The sequence below is a fragment of the Ursus americanus genome, chromosome 11 (assembly GCF_024610735.1).
Source record: "Ursus americanus isolate L20-20 chromosome 11, mUrsAme1.1.p, whole genome shotgun sequence".
NCBI lineage: Eukaryota > Metazoa > Chordata > Mammalia > Carnivora > Ursidae > Ursus > Ursus americanus.
In genome coordinates, this window is record NC_142137.1 from 69,010,514 (window position 1) to 69,031,305 (window position 20,792).

Sequence of the window (20,792 nt, forward strand, 5' to 3'; positions counted from 1 at the left end):
GACCGCTGAGCCGCCGGTCGCTCCAGATGCGCCTGTTCTGCGCATTCCAGTTAAATAGAACTTGCCCGAGCGTGCTCTTCGGTGGCCGGCACGTTTCACCTGGCGTGGCGTTAGTGAGGTCCGTCCGCGTTGTAGCGCGTCGGGACTCTAGTCCTTTGTACTGCCCAACGTGCCAGTGCGCGGAGATGCCACACGTTTTCTTTCTTCGCTCCTGGTTCCGTTTTGTGTTCGTGATGAATCATGCTGCTCTGCACATTCCTATGCGAGTCTGTGCGTGACAGACGTTTTCATCTCTCTTGGGAGTGGGACTTCTGGGTCCTATGGCAAATCCACGTTCAATAGTTTAAGAACCTGCCAAACGGTTTCCAGTGGCTGCACTGTCCTGCATTCCCAGCAGCCCCGTGTGGGGGTTCCCGCCTGTCCACACTCTCCCCCGGCCGTGGCCGTGGCCACTCTCCGTGAAGCGGTAGCCACTGTGGTTTTGATCTGCATTTCGCTCGTGATGGTGAGCTTTGTTTCTTGTGTGTGTTGGCCATTTGTTTTCCTTTGGTGAGAGGCCCATTCGAGTCTGTTGCCCATCTTTTAATTGGGTTATTGTCTACTTCTTACTGAATTATAAGAGGTTTTTATATGTTTTGGATACAAGTCCTTTACCAGGGATGTGATCTATAATAGTTTTTTTCTCCTGGTCTGTGTCTTGTCCTCTCACTTTCTTAAGGGTGTCTTTTGAAACACAGACGTTTTTAATTTTGAAGTCTGGCTTATTGTTCTTTATTGCATATGCTCTTGATATCGCATCTAAGAAATCATTACCTGACCCAAGATTTACATTTACATTTTCTTCTAAGAGTTTTATAGTTTCAGCTCCTACATTTAGATTCATCATCTATTTTTAGTTAGTTTTTGTGTACGAGATCGATAGGGTTCACTGTGCACTTCGGGTAACTCATTCCCTAATCTCACCTGTGGACAGGACGAAAAAGCCTGCGTTGCTTCTCCACCCACTAGTCCGCAGACGCCTCAAGCTTGTTCTAGATGCCGACCCGTCCCGCCCGGGTGTGGGCTTCTGTAGTTTCGTGATGTTATTTTGTATAAACTTTAAAAGTCCGAGCACCCTGTACGAGTTCATCAACTTTGTTAATATTCTCCACTTCTTTCCCTCCCTCCTCATTTGCAAACATATGGATGGAATGGCACCCTGAAACTCCTGTGGGGACTTTTCCTAATTCCCTGAAACATTTAGGAACGACCGGCTAAAGACTACAGATTTTAAGATAAAGTGCAATTTGTGTCGTTTAATTCATTTTTCAAATTCAAAAGGATTATTATTCAGCAATCCTAACTTTGTATTTATACTGCTCCTTTCCTTAAAATTCAACAGAACGGAGATGCCAGGAATTTCAAAAATATCTAGTTCCTTCAACATGTAAATCAAGACTGTGCTTTTGTTTGAAAAAAAAATGTTAAAGGTAAAAAATCATATGAGTCTTACTCAGTGGAACGCTTTACTCACACAAGCCTAGGACATTTTTCTAGATACTGAAAAGATCTAAGGTGCTTAATAAATGCTTTTCAAACAGTTCAGAACCCTAACATTAAAATAGGACAAGGCTGCAGGGCTGAGGACTGCCTGGCGTGGAACTGCTTATTCTTTCCTGGAGAAAAGCTTTGCTTTTTTCGCTGCTAACTCTGGAACTTCAACATACTGACCGGGTATAACGTTGTGGATTTTATTTTGGCCTAATTGCACTTAAGAAAGGTTCTTATTTTTACTTTCGGAAAGGGCATCAAGAGAAGACAGTGGCATTTCAGTCATGAAAGCACCCGAGTCGGTGCTCCGTTCGTTTCGTCAGCCCCCCCTGAGCGCCCACCACCGCTGGAGGTGGCCCGGAGCCCCCCGGCCCCGCGGAGCTGACGCTCCGAGGAGGAGACATACGCTAAGTGTGCAGGAGACGTTTCTGATACTCTGTCTTGGACACATTACCTGTCGGTGAGGAAGGCTGCGAGTGGTACAGAATGTCGTGGGTCAAGAGAAACAGGAGTGAGTGCTCGGTCCTCTCCCGCCCTCGCAAGGCCGCAGCCCCGTTGTGTTAGGACAGAAGGCCTTCACACGGCTGAAGTGGTTCTCGTTTACGTTTGTGGAGACTCGGGAAATACTCAAACCCCAAGGCAGGGTTGCAGGAGTGCATTGGGGGTATTCGTTCATTGCAAAGCGATGGGTCAGGCGCCGTGCCGCTGGGGCGCTCGGTGCTGACCCAGCCTTCCCCCGGGCTGCCTTTGGAGGGCAGAGGGGCTGCCCGGAAAGGGACTTGCCCTTTTGTCTAGCATGTCATCAGGAAAGGGAGTTGAGCCTCATTCATCCTGGCAAAAAAAAAAAAGTGTTTTAAAAATGTTTCTTGATTAAATCTCTGAAGATGTTTTTAGGAAATCACCCAGCTCCGATGCCGCCAGTTCTGTGTCTGCGCGGCCACGCTCGCTCTCTGTAGTGGCCACGAGTCCAAACGTGAGGGAGCTTCGCAGCCGGCCTGGCCTTCCTGAGTGATTCCTTGGCAAAGGCCGCAAATGACCATGAGTCTTGACCCCGGGGGAGGGGCCGCCGCACAGGCCGGTGTGTCAACCCAAAGTCATTTATCTTAGGAGCCACTGAGCCGTCTTCCCGTTTCACAAAGGCAGCGGCTGCTGGCCGGCTCCTTGGAGGCAGAGGAAGGCCACGCTGGGTCACGGCGCGGAGCCCACAAGGGAGAGCCGGCTCTCGCCCCCAGACCTGGTAGTCCCTTCCCAGCCGAGGCAGTCCCCGTGTCTCATTCCAGCAGGACACTTGAGAACCGTTTTTGTTTGGAGGAAGAGCATTTATTAGAGCAAGAGGCAGGCATACGAACAGCCTGCTGGCGCCGCGCGGTCGGGAAGCGGGCGGCCCAGCGCCTCATCCGTGCCGTGCTTGACACTTATTCTCCGCAAGCAGCGTGTGAGCGCTGCATCCGTGAAGGCTGTCAGACACCCTTGCTGGAGGAGGGGCCCCCTGGCCACCTAATGGGACAGCCTGCGGGACGCGAGGCACCATAAACCGGAGACACCCTGCGGGCGCCCTGCCCAGACCCCCCCAGCTGGGGCAGACACGGGCCACCACACTGGGCCCCGCCCCTGGGGTCTTTTCAACACGAGTGGCAGCTCACGGGACACTGACATTCCTCCTGTGGTCGCTCAGGAAACTGGCGGCCCCCCGGGGTGTTTGTTCTTCTCTCTTGAGCCTAGCACGTATGTGGACGGTCTGCCCAGTGCTTTGGGGCAAGCTGGCTGAAACCTCGTGTTGAGCAGAGAACAGGTACCCTGGAGAATTTCTGTCCACGTTCATGAGTAAGTTCTAAAGCCTCTGCAAAAGCCAAATCTGTCTTGTGTGGGGGCAGCCAGACCACTGTCGGGCTCCACCAGGAGAGAACCCGGGAGCTGCCAGCGCCCCTTCTGGTGACTGGCACGTCATCCCTTCCTAATCACCCTTCCTGGCTGATTATTGTTGGATCGTACATCTAAGTCACTGTCGTTCAGATCCACTTACAGGTATGTTAGAAAAGGATTCGTGCGTTTAGTTTTTAAACACCAGTAGCTCCTTGTACGAGGTTTTGCATGCATTTATTTAGAGAATACAGCGGTCACGAGATAACTCCAGTACCACTATGTGATCACAGGAGAAAGGTTGTGTTCTCTCGGAAGAAAGTAAACAAGGCAAGAGACTAACTCACAAAGTGCGTTAGTTCCTCGTCCACAGTAACTCCTGTTCCCTCAGCAGTCACTGGACGGGTCCACGGCCCCAGCCGCAAGCTGCGTTTTGGATGGCTGGTGTTTTTAGTAAAGAAAGTCACTCTGGGGACTTGGTTTCCTAGAATTGCGTCAGACTCCCTGCCTCCAAGCTGCAGGGAAGTCTGGGGAGTGGCCATCGCTCTCTGGAGTGCAGGAAAACGATTTTTCTCTGCGGCATTGCATCTCAGAGCGGGCTCTGAGCAGGGCCGACGCAAGCTATGAAAGTGTTAGCACACGAAGCTCTTGGTTCATGACGCACCGCCCGGGACTAGCACTCACTACAGGTGGCTTAACCTCCGTGGGGTTTTATTTCTGCGAGAAGTCTGTATCCTGGGAGCCAGCACAGCTCTCTGCTGAAGAGACTGTGGCATCCGTGAGATCTGGGTGAAGGGATCCAGGACTGGGTCTTTCCAGGGGACCGTGCTCATCTCTGCCACTATAGCAACAGGGCAGAGGGAAAACCAGCTCCCCATGCCTCCTAACAAAATGCTTCTCCGTGGGAGGGCCAGACAGCTGAGAAAATGGCAGGATCTGTCCCCAGACTACCACCCTCTCTTGCTACCTGAGGCATTGTGAAAAGGAGCGCTGATGGAGCTGCCCTCCTCCGACCTGGACCCACGGCGCTGGTGAGCAGCCTGCGATTGCTCATGCGTTACGCTCTTGGGCGAAGGCGGGGTGTAAGTTGTTAGCACTCAGTCACTATGTTCACGGGGGAAATGACAGAAGAAGGATGTACGTTTGGCTCACGGTAGTTTCTGAGCATTTTGCGAAGTAGCAACATGGAGGCAGCTTTCTAATCTCTCATCCCTTCTGTGTTTAGTGCTCTAGGATTCTTAAAGTGTGTTCACATATATGGCCTCATCTTACCCTTGAAACAACCCAGGAGGCAGGTGTGATCACCCTCATTTTACAAACGGGGAAACTGGGACTCGAGGTAAGGCGACTCACCCACGGGCTTACTGTGAGTGAGCCTCAGGGTCGTGAGGGTGAACCGCGCAGCTGCGAGCAGGACTGACCTCCCCCCGGCGGCCCTGCTCAGCTCTGCTGTGGAGCGAGGAGTCCCCGGCGCCCAGCACCCCCCACGTCCAGGTGCAGGCGGACACACAGAAACACGGGCACAGACGCCGGAGCCGCTCCCAGGCCTGCAGTGGTCATCCCCGCACTTTAGCCCACGTGTCTCTGTTCTTCCTGCTCTGAGGGAAGACTGTGTCTGAAACCTGCCCGTGGCCCAACGCAGGGTGAGCAAATGCATGGGCTCATCACCCCTGCTCCCAGGGATGCTTGCAAATGTCCGCTCAGGCTCTGGCCTCCCCGAAACTCCCTCCCTGCAGCTAAGCCAGGATCTGTTTGTCTTTTCGCTTCTGCAGTTCCTAACAGGGATACGTTGTTATCCCTTCAGCAGAGAGCTGCTCGCGCGCTCTCCTAACTCCTTGGCTTACCTAGTTCCGTCGTGCTTGGGAAACACTTGGTGAGTAAATGAGCAGACGTCTGAAAACGCGATGCTGACTAGGTAGTGCCCAGCTTTTGGATGCAGCACTTTCTCCCGTCTGTAAGCGCAGCGACAGCGCTCCGTCCCGGGCAGCGTGTCGCTGTGCGCAGGGAGAAAGCCGTCTGCTTACCTCTCAGCTCCTAAGTTCCCGCTGTGAGTGCCATCGGCGCCGCGGCCTGAGAGGACAGAGTGTCCCGTGGCTAAACGTTCTCCACCAGAGAGACTGCTGCTTGTCCTTCGCGTGCGTGTGGCCTCTGGACTGGCAGCGGTTTGCAGAGGTCCTGCGTGTGGCCGAGACTCCAAAGGCGGCCTCACGTGTCAACGGGCAGCCAGCCCTCTTTCTCGGTGTGAAAGTCTGGGCTTCCGGAAGAAAAGTGACGCTGGCGGGTCCTCGTCCCACGGTGTTTGCTCCAGTCTGACCCTGCTCAGAGGAGCATCTCGGTTCCTGCATGGTGTTTTTAAAAAGTGAGCCTGTGTTGGTTTGAGGGGCCCAGGTTCTGCCTGCTACTGAGATGAGCCGTGCACGTGAGGTCGTTTCTCAAACAGCTGCAGAGTGCCTGTGCTTTATTTTTCCGTTCAGGTCCTTCCGGGGATTGGCCACCTCTTCAAGCCTGGGGCCAGGAAGACTCCATTGCAGGCAGATTGGGAAAACCAAAGCTGCCTTACAGGCCTCTCACTGTGTCCAATAGACACGCTCAGCTCGTCCCCCAGCACCTGCCGCACCCCTTAACTACACACCCCCCCAACTCCTGCACCTGTGTCTGTGGCCAGGAGGGCCCCATCCAGCTGTCCCCCTCATGCTGAGTCCACCCCGCTCCCTCCTGGCCGCGCTGCGGGGTCACTGCCGTCCAGAACCCCAGAACAGTGGCAGAGGGTGGAATCGGAGGATGGAGCAGTCCGTGGACACATAGCACAGGGAGCCAAACACTTTAATCGGTTTTTTGGAGGCATAATTTAGTCATCTTACCTAAAGCGCCTTTCACTCTTATGCAATCCAGTACAGAAAACTGAGCACCAAAGAATGAAGGGGAGCCCTCCGTTCCCCATCCCTGCCCCCCCCCGTGCCTCGGATCCCCTCTGAATGATCACAAAATAAGGCTAACAACCGCACATCATTCTCACTTGTATGTATCCTTTCCCTTACACCCGCTCTCTCACACACACACACTCACACACTCACACGAAAAAATCAAAACCCACTAAAGCATTATGGGGGACAAAAGATTTAAGAACATCTTCCTCCCCATCTGGCATTGAGACCACACTCCCTGCCTTCCCGCAGGGGCTCACCCCACTTCGTCCCTGGGTCCCACTAAGGATGGCTGGCAGCGTCCACCAGTCCCCAAGGGCCCCTCCGGGCGCTAATGTGTCTGGGGTCAGTCGCTCCGTTTCTGCTTGCTGTCGATGTTGCCGTAGGCAGAGCCCTTGTCGATTTCTGTCACACCGATCATCCATCGAACTCCCATAGAAGCTGCAGAAATGGGAAGCGCAGGCAGTTAGGAGGAGCCCACAGGGGACTCCAGGGTGCTCGGCCGGGGAGAATGCTGGGAGGCCAGCTGTCTGCAGACCTCAGCATCAGCTGAGATCTCGCCAGCTAACTTGGGGCCCATTGCATAATCTCTCTGTAGTTCTCCGGGAGCACGGGCGTCAGACTAAGTGACATTCAAACGAACAGAGCGAGGCTATTCTGCTGGTGGGTTTTAATCCTTCAACCCTTGGAGTTTGCTGAGCTGCGCTCCACTGTACATGAGGCTTACCAAATTCCTCTGCTTGCCACGCTGGCCCCCAAGGCAAAGAGGATTCTTTTGCGAATGCAGGACAGGAATTTACACAACACCCTTTAGCGAAGCTGGATAACTTACCAGGCGCCTGGAGAGTGCACGAGCCCAAACATCTGTTTAGTGCCCAGCTCTGCTCTTGGGGTATTAGAGCAGTGAACGGGAAAACCCCCTGCCTCCGAGTGGGGCCAGCCCAAATGGAACAGGAGGGACCCTCCTGAGAGCCCAGCGGGGCCACCAGGAAGCTAGACAACAGGGCCGAGTTCACACACTGCAGTCGAAGCCGCTCTCGGAGAGGGCGGACTCGGGGAGCTCCTTCAGGGCAGGGAGCACATCTGAGTCCCCTGAGGAGCCGAGCACCAAGCACATAACACGCATTTCAGAATGGATAAATGGATGATAACCGAAATCTCCAGGTCACAATGTGACACACATCGCTGTGTGGGCGAGCGCAGCCCCGCCCGACAAGGCCCGGGTATGCCCTGGGCCAGTTACAAACGGGCAGTTCCAGGAGGGCCTGTCCCAACGGCAGGGCCACCATGCTGTGGCCGTGATCGCACTGTAGACTCCGTCGCTCAAAGGCCTTGGAAGGGGAACGAGACACAAATACAGAAATCCCGGGCAGAGGGTAGTGAGGCCCGGGCTCACAGCTGATGAGGCACGGGTCTGCGGGGCGAGGGCCGGGGGGCCCAGGGCAGTCAGCTCCTGGAGACCCCGGGAGAGTGTTCGGCCCCCATTTGGCACGCGCTCCACACCTTCATCACCAGGGAGCCCCACTGAAGGCAGGCTCAGTCTGCTCCCCTCCCTCCGGGGACCCCAACAACCACAGCTCCTGGACACCTGGCCAGCACACAGCAGTGCTGCGGGGTCCTCTGGCCTGTGTTGCAGGGAGTTAAATGATTAGAAGCGGGTTTTTTCCTATACCTTCTTTTTTTCCTACACAGAGCAAATACTATTTTAATTTTCAGCATTAAAATATACCTTCCATTTTTAAAAAGATGACAATAGGGTCTAGTGTCAGAACAGTGGCCAGTTTGCCTATTGCAAACAGTCTAGAACTGGTTGGCTTGATCCAAAAGAATGAGCTAGGTTTTGTGTGTCGTGACGTGTGCAGGTGGCCACAATTTATCAGGTGAGAACCGTGAGCTAGGGATAGTCCCTGTGTGTGAATGTATATATGCATATACGTCTGAGTCCAGGAGAATGTGCACCAGACTGTTAATGATTATCTCATCTCTGGGGCGCAAGCTCGGAGGGGGATTTTGTCCTGAGACACTTTCAATTTTATATTCTTTTGTGTTGTCGGAGTCTTTCGAGCACTCATTCAGCACCTCGTCTGTTGTAGGAACAACTGAGCTATGTCCATTTGAAACGAGCACGCAGATCACTGCGTGCTTTGACTCCGTGCCATGTCCCCTTGGTCTCAGGAAGGCAGAGCACGCTCTGCCCGTGCTTTCCAAAGTCTCGGAGGAGTTCCAAAGTCTCCCTCAGACTCTGGGAGATGTGTCTATCTCCCGGGGCTGCTCTCCCGGGGCTGCTCTCCCGGGGAATCCTACCGAGTTTCCCTCTGGCTGCCCTACTTAGAAGACCAGCGGCAGGGTGCAGAGAACCGCGGGGCCATGAAGAAACCAAAGTAGTCAAACTCCTGGTCAATGAAGCCAGTATGGATGATGCAAAAGTGCTCCCAGACCTCTCTATTCCATGTCATGCATGTGGCAACCAACGTCTAGAAGCACACGCGCTTCCCCAGAGGGGCCGGGACCTGCTTCGAATGGCCAAGAGCCTCTCTGCACGTGGCTGCTGGGCTCCAGGAAAAGTTTTTCCTGGTGAGGAGGGAGGACTGATTACAGGGAGCAGAGCTGTCTGCAGAGCTGCCGTGCCGGGCAGAGCCCTGGGGAAAGCAGCCACAGGTGAATTCCTCTGGGCCTGCGACCCTGGGTGGGCCTGACCGGGAGTCCTGCAAGCTAGCATTCCCTGTCCGTCTGCGGGCTGAGCCTTCTGTTCATAGACCTGCGACGCCCGGCTTGACTGTACCCCCACTTCGGCCTCCACCTGTCCCCCTGGCAGGTGCTCCTCACAGTTGCATGGGTGGGGCAGGTCCCGTGCTCTCTACTTACCCACGAAGAAGACGAGGACGAAGCTGGCCAGGGTTAGGGAAGACCCGCTGCTGACCATGCTGACGAGGAACCGGAAGAAAGGGTAGAGCAGCAGGGAGGCCCAGAACAACCAGTTGATGAGCGTCCAGGGCCTCCGGGGGGGCACCATGGGTGTCTCCGGGAAGGTGCCCGTCCTGTAGTACTCCTCCTGGAAGGCATCCTGGGGACAGAGAGGCGACCCTGACGCACTTTCCCCGTGCAGGACACCGCGCTCGTGCAGGCCCTTCCCGAGGCTCTGCTTCAGAGGGCAGCTCAGAGCCCTGGGCCCCTGTGAGCGCAGCAGACCCACGTCTGCAGGCACCTGATGTGTCCTCTCAACACTGAACTTGGCTTCCCCCAGTGGCACAGAGGCAGGGCCGCCGCAGCTCCGTCACTAGCCCAGGCGTGGGCGCTGGAGCCTTGGTGCCAGGCCAGCCCGGTTCCATCCTATCCGCGCCTCGGTACTTACCTGCCCCCGGGCGGGTGGCCGGCCTCTGAGGCCCCACTTCTGGTGGGCAGGACAGGGGGCACGGCCACCCAGAACAGGCCAGTGGAGAGCGAACTAGACACTGAAGCTGCCCGCACTGAACGCCCGCAGAACAGACTAGAACCCCGAGCCTCAGGCAGAGCCCTGAGCTCGCCGTCTTGCACCGAAAGCACGACAGCAGCGCACTGCCCAGCGGCTCTGTGACGTGACTGGCGACACAGCCAGGTGGTCAGCAGGCTCCTGTCCTGACGAGCCGGGGCAGGTTCTCTCATCTGGTGCCCGACCTGAGCCTAAATGCAGGAGGCCCCTCGTTGGGCTCCGGGGCCCCCGGGATCCCGTGGACGGCACCCGGCCTCTACCGTGGGCACCGTTGCATTTCTAAACTCGAGATGAGCACCGGCAGCAGACAGCAGTTCTCACAAAAGACTGTAACGGAGGTTGTGCGAACGTGGCCTCCCTCCTGGGGACGGGGCGAGAGGGGTGCCTGCGTGATGAGATGGAGCGAGGACAACGGTCTCGGCGGGGGGTGGCTCCCTGGCTTCCGGACCGCCAGCAGCCGTGGTTCAGACCGCCTGTCCCCGAGTGTGTGTGTGTCACCGAGGCCTGCGGGGGGCTCTCGGTCGGACGTGGGCCACACCAGGGAGCCCCGAGGCCCGGCCTGTGCAGCGAGCACCGTCCGGCTGCTCCCGGGAGACCCCAGGCGCTGCTTGGCAGCCATGGAGTGAGTGACACTGCGGGGCCAGGCAACAGGCAGCAGGGACAGAGAGACCGGCACCAGGGCAGCGGGGGCATGGGGGCCAGCGACTGGCCGCCACGGGGAGTTTGCCCACTTCTAAATATCAGCAACAACGGCGTGCATGCCGAACAAAACCCATCTCTGGATCACGCGAGGCCCCTGCTTGAGCCTGGCGATGTCCCTGTTGTCCAAAGAGTCAAGTTTCCCGGAAAACGAGCTTCCATCTATCTAGAACTTACACCCGAGGTGTGGAACTTCTCCCTTTAACAGCCTGAGAGAGCAATCTCTAAAACAGACCGTACTTTCTTCCCCAATCGGGATGTACAGAGTAACAGGTTGTTTTCCCCACTGAGGGGTCATGGTTAAAATGCGTCCCCAGATAGGCCATTCTGGAAGGGGAGCCTCTGACCCCTTCCCTGTGGCCCCTTCCCGGCCCTCCCCGTGCCCGGCCCAAACTCTCCTCCTGTGTCTCTTCTTTTGGACAAAATAATCAAGCAGTTTTAGGACAATCGGCTTGTGTGCCAAGTGTTCACACCCTCGGTGAGACAAGCCTGCGGCCAAAGCAGACCAGCTCTGGGCAAGCGACAGCGACCTGTCCAGACAGAGGGCCCTAACTCTGCCAAGGCCTCCCATTTTACCTCCCTGCCATGACCCCAGGTGATTTTTCTCATCCCAGGTTGGGCCATAGGAGCCCAATAACTCGGTAAGGGGGCTGCTCCGGACTGAATGTTTGTGTCCCCCTGGAATCTCCATGTGGAGACCTCATCCCCCATGCGCTGGGCTTGGGAGGTGGGGCCTTGCGTGAGGACAAAGCCCTCGAGATCGGGGGTAGTGCCCTTGACACAGGGACCCCAGAGAGTCCCCACGCCCCGTCCACCACTCTAGGACACAGCAGCCCCAGTGGGGGCCTGGCTCTCAGGCTCCTGGTCACCTGGCCTCCGGAGCTGTGAGAAGGGAATGTCTGCTGTTTACAAGCCACCTGGCCTGTGGCACTTTGCTCTAGAAGCCTGACCGGACTGGGGTGGGAGGGGGTGCTTCTGCGCCTTTAAAGAAACAGCTTTATTGAGGCGTCATTTACATACCATCAAACTCCCCCATTTTAAAAATGGGCAAGTTTTTTTTTTTTTTTAATTCTTTTCCTGAATAGTCTTGATTGTACTCGTCTATCATAATGTTTCTTTGGGGAACCGGTGCTGCTTTTTTCATCTCGTGCCAGAAAGACACTCGCTAAAGCCAAAGGTTATTTGTGCCTCTAGCAAGAAGAAAAAGCACCCCCTTTCCTAGGGGTCAGAACTCATTCACTCCAGAGTTTTCTTGTTCTCCGTTTTGTTCAGAAAACTAAATCTCTCCCCAAGACCCCTCACTGCCCCCAGTGACATGCTGGCCTCCCGGGGCCGTGGCTGTGACCCTGACCCTGCAGGGTGGGACACGGAGCGCCTGGTGTGGGGGGCCGATGTTCGCCCCAGCAGCAGGACGTTCCTGGCCTCTTTTAGCCGTGTCACTTCTTCTGCAATCAAGTCCGCCCCCCCGGGGAGATGGCCTTGGTTACTGATGCTTCCATGTTTTGTTTCCGTGTGCTAGCGTCACATGGCGTAGGATAAGTTGGAATTGGGGAACGTATTTAGTGCAGGGGGAGTTGGTTTGTTTCCAGAAAGAAATCTCAACCCCAAAGTCTAAAGGGGGAGGACATGCTCCCAACAGAGGGCAAACCCACCAAGTGCGCAGAGTGTAGGCGGGCACCAAAGGCCAGGCCGTCTGCAAACAGCTGGACCGGCTGGCTTTGCCCAGCGTTTGGCTCCGCAAAAGAAAATGTCTTTGATAAGTCCCTGGGGGAGAAAGGAGGCAGGGAGGGGAAGGGGGAAGAGAAGAGAAGAGAAGGAAAGAGAGGGAAGTCAGAGCTGGCTCCCCTGTCAGCAGGCCGGGGCAGGAGGGACCCTTCAGAGGACAGCCCTCCAGGGCATCAGCCTGACGGGGAGGCGGCACTCAGGCTGGAGTGTGTTGTCGGCAGAGGACCGCACTGTGGGGCCAAGCCGCAGATCCGGCCGTCGCTCCCGGGAGCAATGCCCTCAGCGTCCGTGCGAAAGCCATCACCAGCTTGGAAAACCCTGCGTTCTTGTGCTTGAAGAATTTTCTGCAGCTTCTGCACCCCGCACAGAGCAGCTCCCAGCCGTGGCCCCCGTGGGCCCTGCACACCCACAAGACAGGTCGGACGCAGCTTCCTCTGCCTGCTCTTCAGTGTGCACCAATAATGGCCAATTCCTCATCCCCCCGGCAGACGTCAGACTCCCAGCCAGGGGAGTAAGTAAGTATCTTAAGTCAGAAATGAGAAGTCAGAATTGGTTCAAACCGTATGATGGGGTAACCCCTGGCTCTGCGGAAAAGTGATTATCTGGGCGCTGCCGTTGTCCCCAAAGAGATCGTGCGAGGGCTTGGATGGTTTCCCAAAGCCCACACCTGCACCAGCAGCGGTCCCGGGTGCTGACGAGTCACGAACGTTGTGCCTGTCCAAACACGAAATTTGTTCCACTTGAAGGATGGCCCTATTTTCGGAGATGCCCTTCCTGATGACGTCCCTGCCCGACCAGAATCAAGCATTGGCATGTCCCTGTTCGGCCGCCCGGTGCCCCCTCCCGCATTTTGCAGACACTTGACTGGCCCGTGAGACAAGCCTGAGAATTGCTGCCTTGAAGCCCCAAGCTCAACGTCAGCAGAACTGCCTTTCAACACCACACGTCTGAAAGGTGACACTTAACACAGAACCCCTCTGTGGCACGCTTGGTGGGGCCCCGGGGTTTCTGGTACGTAAAACCTCAGACCCATCGAGGCTCCTGAGGAAGGGGACAGGGCTGCCACAGAAACGACAGGATGCTGGGCTTCCTTCCCATCTGTTCACAGCTCCTCTTGGAGGCACCGCTGACCGCTCCTGCTTACTGCTCCATGGTGGTCCCCCGGGGAGAAGGCGAGCCTCCCAGGTCTGCTCACAGACACGGCCCGCGGGAGTGAGGAAGGGCCTGGCCTCCGCCACCTGGCTTCAGTAGGGAGCCGGGAGCTGGGAAAGTGATGTCATCCTCTGGACCTCAGTTTCCCCATCACTAGCATAAGAGCTTTGCACCAGATAATCGTTTTGAGAACCCCTTCCAAACTGAATGGATCATTTTCAAGCGTACGTAGTTTAGAGAAAAGCCTCCGGAGAGACCTCATCAGGAAGGTGAGGTGCCTATTTGCTGAACGCCCAAGTGGTTCGGGTCGCAGGATGGCCACAAGTCTCCCACCTGAACACGGCCGAGAATGGGCCCAGGGAGAAAAAGTCTCCTTTGCTTTGCTGGGTTTGGGGCCCGCGTTCGTTAGATTTGTTCGTGTGGTTCTTTACAAAGGCATTCCTTTCTGAGGCCTTTTCTTAGCGCGCTGTGCTTCTTGCTAACAGTGACATGGTGAATACCGCCTAGATTAAACCAGAAAACAGCACAAGGAAAAATGGCGCCTCGTGTGTGAAACCAGAGGAAAAGAATATATGTTGTTTGTGTGTTTCTGTCAGGCCCAGGCAGCCCAGAACCTTCCTAACTGGGAACCTGGTTTAAAAGCTCCACAGTGCGTTTCCAAGCATGGGCCACATGTCAGAAATATGCATTTCTAGGGCCCCCTCCGATCTATGGGGTGAATCTCCGAGGCTGAGGGGACTGCGTGGTCCCCACTCTGTGACAGGGGCTGGTCCCTGTGTGCTGTTTGGAAGAGGAGATTGGATGCCTATCCTATAACCCATCCAGAGAAGACCCCAAAATGACAAGTTCTGTGAAAGGGCTTTTACAGGAACCGTCGGAAAAGCACTTTCTTGGGCACATAGGAGCGACTTCTTGCTGCGAGCGTATCAGGATCTTGATCCCCCAAACTGAGCATATTTGTAAGAAGTCTCTCCTTCATCCGATGGTGGTAACCTGGAAGTCTTTGGGGCCCACACGCAATCTCAAAGGATTAAAGTGCTTATCCAACTGGAGCAGACAGCCCGTCACGTTCTGTGTGATTCTCTTCTCTAGGGAGTGGGGAGAAAAAGACAGCACGTGCCAGCCGGCCCGTATGGGTGGAGTTCGGCACCAGGACATCAGTCTCCTCCTCGATGCGCGCGATTCTAGGTAATCGCCTGCTTTGGCCTTGACGTGTAGGATGAATCAGAAATAAGTCTTGTGGGCAGTGAGACTTGGTCATCAACACGCCCTCCTCACTAAGTGGACGCTAACCCTTTCTCCTCCATCAGATCAAGCAGTTAGGGCAATAAGAATCCACTCCCTCTGCCCCCTGCACACGTCTCTGAGGAGAGAAAGCGATGAAAGGCAAGGCCCTGCTCAGAGGAGGGAAGGAAGCTGCCTGCGCGGCGGGGGGTGTGGGGGGCGTGGGGGGAGCACACACGGTAGGTGGGGGGCACAGCGCCAGCTCCAGCCCAGCGAGGCGGAGTCTTGCAAGCCTCCATCTTGCTCCTGCCAGCCGTTTTGAGACCCTACAGGCAGCCACACTTCAGGTCCAGGAGCCATCAGGATCCTACGCATTTGCTGAAAGGACATTCCACCCCTCCAAGAACCAGAGGCTACTTTTCCTAAGTAGACAAGAGCTGTTGGAGGCCATCACTTCCTTTCCTGTCACTACACCCATCATTCTTCCTGTGAAGCCCCCTTAAAACCTATTTGCTATATTCTTTTCCCCCTTGTCAAGTAGAGCTCACCAGACCAGGTGGTTACACGCTGGGTGTGGGGTCTCACAGCGATGGAAAAACGCTTGTCGCCATCATCAGCTCCCAGAGGCCCCCACGGTGCACCCACAGCTGCACCTCGAAATGGGTTCTTGGACCCCACAGGGCCGCCCCGCTGCACTGACCTTCTCCTGATAGAGCTTGTGGAGCCAGGCCGAACACTCGTCCTCATCTTCTGGGACTTCTTCTAGAGGAATCCGCCTGCAAAGCAGAGAGCAGCTAGCAGGGAGGAGGCCAGCGCCAGATGCCCCAACCATGCTCTCAGAATAACAGTGCTTGACATCTCCGGGCTTCTACGTAGGGAGCCTCGTCATGAGGATGTGTGGAGGACAACTCAATTGACAGGTGGAAATTCATACCAATACTGGGCAGATCCGGGCCCAGGTGCAGTCCTGGTCCCTGAAGGAACGGCCTGCTACGGCAGGTTCAGTGACTCAGACCGAGGCAGTGTCAGCAGGGGACGCCTGCCTCTCTCCGTCCTCCCTCCCTGCCTCACGGAGAGGCTCCAAACACCTGGGGTTTGCCTCTCCGACAGAGAGCAGTCTTGCCCCATTTGCCACCTGCTACAATGCACCATACACGGAATCCGTGCGTAGGTGATCCTGTGCTGGGGCTTCTCTCAGCCGGGTAGTGACTCAATGCAGCGGGGAAGTGTCTCCATCCAGTGATCCCTTTGGCCTCTTGGACATGTGGAGGCCAGCGTGCTGCAAGGGTTTCTACAAATGGAAGGCCGAGTATCTTGGGGAACATGGAGAAAGCAGGGGACTCTCAGGCCCGGTGGCCCTGTGCTCACCAGAGGTGCACGAGATTCGAGGGTGGCTTTGGGGCTGGAGGCTCAGCCACTTGCCAACAGCACCCCTGAGCAAGGGGGGGGGCACTGGACCACATTTCCAGTTACCCTATTAGATAGCTAGGTCTGTTTGCCCTGGGTTGCTGGCTTTTGTGATGTCCAGGCATATTTATTCACACCTGACGTGTGCAGGACGTCCTGTGTCCCCGCGACTGCCATGGGTGGCTTCACGCCCCTCTCTGGCTCAGGACTACCTTAGTAATCAGGTACATTTTTAGAACGCACCCATCACACTAGGGCCTGTTGAGAGAATGTGGGATTCCGTCCTGTAACCGAGGCGGAACTGTACAGGGGTGAGTTTTCACACCATGAAAAATTACCCCGTAAACTCCTACACGTCCTCCCATGAATACCCGACTCCTTCGCTCTTTCTGGCTCACTCTGGTTTGGAAGCCGGATCTCTAACTGTGTTTCCTGAAAAAGGATAGGGAGCCTACATACTACTTATTTGGATAGTAGGCGTTTAAGGCACTTTCGCTCTTTTCAGGAACTTCCTTGACATTCCTGCCCTTCCTATTTTAATATTTTGCGTGCAGGTAAAGCACGAGAAAGCCTGTACCACCTTGAGGGGTACCTGCACCGTGAGAAGTGTGTGCCGCGGCACAGTCTCCCCCCGAGGCCGTGAGAGCACCGGCGTCCCTGCGCCCACGTGGTATGTTTTCGGCTGTTTACGCCCCACCCCTGCACGTGCATCGGATAATCCCACATAGTGCTCCAGGTTTCCCCAAATACCTGGGGCCCAACTGGCCACAGAGTAGGGGTTCTGCCAGGTGTCGACAGAGCTCAGGGGACAAAGCCGCCTTTACTTCGGGGAGATGGCCTCCCTCAGGAAGGTTGATTTTTCTGCCCTCATCTGCCTTAAACTGCGGAATAAGGTAGACTGTCGGCTGTGGCATTAGGAAACAGGAGTAATTAGGGTGCTTCTTTCCTGTTTGTAGGAGCTGGAGTCATCTCCAGCTGGAAAGCTATTTAATTCAGGCTGTCCGTCCACCAAAACATCTCTCCTGGAAGGTCTGAGCCTTTCTTGCAGCCTTGTAATGATCAGCCACTGAATTTACATCGTCCCGTGTGGCTGTACTTTAGTATCTATAAGGTCTTTTAAAAAAATAATCAGAATGTTCTAGAACACTTGGCTAGTTCTCCAATAGCGGGCATGTTGGATCACCTTGGTTAGCCTCCCGGGAAGACAAACTAGCGCGAAGGAAACCACTGTCGCACTGGGTTTTATGTGTGAGTCCCCACTGTGTTTTACGGTCTGCAGTATCTTTCAGTTGTCTCGCACTCAATTCGATGACATAGCAGAAGACAGGGTGAGGCCCATTCCGTAAGCTGATATAACGGGCCAGGAGAACGGGTTTGTCTAATATCCTATGAAGTCTTTTCAAGAAAATCATAATAGCTTGGGATATAAAACATAAGATACTGCTAAAATGTTCTCCATTTGTCTCTAGACCTCCCTATAAATTATACATGTTCTTATCTCTGTCTGTCTGTAGCAGACACATCCTCCAAAAAAGGGGTCAGTAAAATAATCTCTTCATACTCCGTCTCAAATGACTATAAAATACTATCTTCCAAATGACTGTGAAATACTGAGCTCTATGATGAGTATGAATTGGTCAGAGAGTCAGAAAGTGGCTGAGAAGAAAGGAGGCTTCCCCTGATGATTGACATTAGTGCTGTGTGTCTTGAGTTCCTGATATAAATACAGGCTGTGAAGTTCATTTCATTACAGAGTGCAGACAAGAAAATACGACACAGACTTCCCTGGAAAGAGGTCTGTAGGCCATTTGTGATTTCATTACTTTGATGGGCACTCTCTGTTTTGGAAAGGAAATGGAACCAACTTACCTGACATATAAATCTGCGTGATATTTCTTCCCATTGAGGACCCCCAACAGTGTTGGATTTTCATTATTTCTGAAATTGAGTGTACAGTCATATACAGCTGAAACTATAAAAAATAAAACATACAAAGCAGTATATAGCGTGTGAGCCCAATTTTGTTGTAGATACACACATTGGAAAACAATCATGAGATGGGCTAACTGGTTATCTCAGGATGGTGGGATGACTGGGTTCTTCATGCTTTTCTATATCGTCCAAATGCCCTACACTGAACACACATCACCTTTTGTAATCAGAAAAGCACACTACCACTCTGTAACTGAGAATAGTTATTACTGAGGTCAGAGTAGTGTCAAGCAATACTGCAGTGTCCCATCTAGAAGTTCTAGAATAAGTACCAATATTTAGGCAGATATCAGTCATAAGATCAGACAGTCGAGAGCATCCTATCTAAGGACATGTCTCAGTTTATGGCAGTAGAACCGCTTTACAAGCGTTTCTCCCCCCTAGAAATGTAAGACCGCTATGAAACTAGAATAAGATGCTGGAGACATCTTAAGGACTTGAACTAGAGTCTGCTGAAACATGGCTGAGAGGCAAAGAAGAACGTGTGAGGTCCATGCAGCTGCCGAAGGGTGAGTTAACCTGTCGGCAAGCTGCAGGTTGTGTTAGGTGTGAGTGCTGCGGCCTCAGGGCCTGGCCCGGGCTCTGTGACCGCTCAGCGGGCGGAGGGGCAGGGATGCGGCATGCGTGAACGACCGCGAGTGCACAGAAATGCAACGTGGAGACAGGACGACAGGACAGGACAGTAGAAGAACACGAGTTATGAAGTCAGCCTGGTGCCTGTGGGGTCCTCTCTTGGACGTGCCCCCAGCCGCCCGGAGCCTAGTTCCCCCAGAGGAGGAGACCCTTCCTCACACGCTTGCTGAGCTGTAGAGAGTCTGCGCTTCCCACGGGGCCTGGCACGCGTGACAATCGATGTGGGCCTGGTACTTTACGGAGAGCTTTGCCTGTGTGCAGTTACTATTCATAAAGCGGATGGGAGGATGACGGGGGGTCCTCTTGGTCTAGTTGGGGATATGAAGAACCAAGATTCAAACATCAGTCAGAAAACCACTGTCCATTTTCTTCTACCTGCTGCCTGGCGGCCAGGTGGGGTCTGCAGGAGGCCTGCTGGCAGCTCGTGAGTCTTAGCTGAGGAGAGGGGGTCTCTCCTGCTGGCTCACGGGAATGCCTGCGGGTAGCTCCCAACCCCCAGTGACTAGACCACTGCCCCTTCCTGTCCTGGGACTGGAGGCTGGCTGGCTGCGGGGGGAGGCATCACTCTCCATGGGCAGAGTGAGCCTGGTGGAGGACAACCTCCATGTTTACCACAGTTTGCAGGCATTACAGTAATAGGCACTCAAGCCATATGCTGTGTGGCCGTGGGGTCACAGGGTCTGAGAGCAAGAAGGGGTCATGGAGCCCATGCGGTTCAGTGGGTTTCCAACCTCCTTCCTGCAGACTGGCTCTTACACAAGAGCCTGATGGATACAACGGAAGTGGGGTTACTTTGGTTAATCAAGGACGGGGGGGGGGGGCAGCCACAGGGGTTCCCCAGAGGACAGACTAAAAACTAATGATTTGCACAATTCCCTCTTTTTCTGAGGAGCAACCCCAAGAGAAGCGCCTTGAAGTGATAAAACAGCCTAGCACTAATTCCACCTGCCTGCAAAGCCCTTGAGAAGGAGGGGAGCCCAGACAGCCCCTCCCCCCGGGGCAGCCTCCGTGTCCTCAAATTCTCTCGAGCCCCAACTTCTTCATCTGTATATTGGAAGTAAAAACAGTTTCCTTCGCTGGATCTGGCCAGGCCGGACGAACTTGCGCAGGGGGCAAATCCGAAGTGCCCTGGCAGTGCTGGCCCTCATTCCGGGGTAGGGGGGGCACAGCCTGCCCTGCCCGGCCACCTCCCTGCTGCGGCCCCGCCCGCCAAGCTCAGCCAGGGAGTCTGTCTCAGGGCCGGGATCCCACGAGGAAAACCAGACCCAGAAGCGGGGCGCCCCCACTAGGGGGCGAAGGTGAGGCGAGCAGGCTCCTCGGGCAGCTCCTAACAGCCAACCTTTGACTACGTGTTTGGTACCTGCCAGGCCTCAGGCTGATCCTCTGCCTCTTCTCGCGTTTAACCCTCCTTGCAACTCTTGGACGTTTTGCGAGGTAACGCGCCCAGGGTCACACAGCCGGCGAAGGGGGCCCGCACTCACGTCGGGTCTCCCGCCTCGCTCTGATCCTGCCGGACGCTGCAGGATGCAAGCCGCTGGGGTCTGGGAAGCCGGAGGAGGGACAGGCGACAGGCCGGCGACCTCCGCCCGGGGTTGCTGGGGTCAGGCGGGGCAGGGCCGCAGGGAGCTCCGTGACAGGCAGGCTCTATCTCTGGGGTGACCCCAGAGCTCCGCAGACAGCTGCGAGGCTGAGCAGAGGACGAGTGCGGCCCCAAAGCTGCAAGCTAGTGCGCGTGGGGCGGCTGCTGGGTGTGCGGAGCACTGGCGGGTGATGTCTGGGCAGGAGGCAACCCAGGTCAGCTCGGCGATGGGGGGGTGTGGACAGCGGGGGGCGGGGGCGGAGGGCGTGGCGGGGGGGTTCTCGGCGCACCTGCCCTGGTGCCTGCGCCTGCGGGGCGGGGCGGCACCTGAGCGCGTGCTACTGCGGGTTCAAGGCCGAGGCCTCGGGCTCAGGCCTGAGCAGAGGAGGCCTGGGCGGGTTTACAGGCGGCCCCGGGCGCGGGTAGCGCCGCAGGAGACCCCTCGCCCTCGGCTCAGATCCCTTGGCTCACAAAGTTAGAGGAGGCCTGGGGACCCGGATTAAGACAGCCGTGTACGGACAGAAGCTGTTAGACCGGCTGCCGGACTCCCGCCAGGGCGGTGCCTGGCCCTGGGGGACGGGACGTGAGGACAACGGTG

At 55.5% G+C, this 20,792-nt stretch overlaps 1 protein-coding gene across 3 annotated transcripts in view; it reads right to left on the reverse strand.

The window, feature by feature from the left end:
* Window positions 1-6,194: 6,194 nt before the first annotated feature.
* AGPAT4 (1-acylglycerol-3-phosphate O-acyltransferase 4) overlaps window positions 6,195-20,792 on the reverse strand; it is a 120,736-nt gene continuing 106,138 nt past the window's right edge. For all 3 annotated transcript variants that reach the window (XM_045805478.2, XM_045805479.2, XM_045805480.2), the window contains exons 6-9: window positions 17,860-17,962; window positions 15,284-15,359; window positions 9,180-9,378; window positions 6,195-6,755 (exon numbers count right to left, since the gene is read on the reverse strand). In XM_045805478.2, coding sequence (XP_045661434.2) covers window positions 6,661-6,755; window positions 9,180-9,378; window positions 15,284-15,359; window positions 17,860-17,962 — 473 coding nt within the window. In that variant the 3' untranslated portion in view covers window positions 6,195-6,660. The remainder of the gene's footprint in view (window positions 6,756-9,179; window positions 9,379-15,283; window positions 15,360-17,859; window positions 17,963-20,792) is intronic.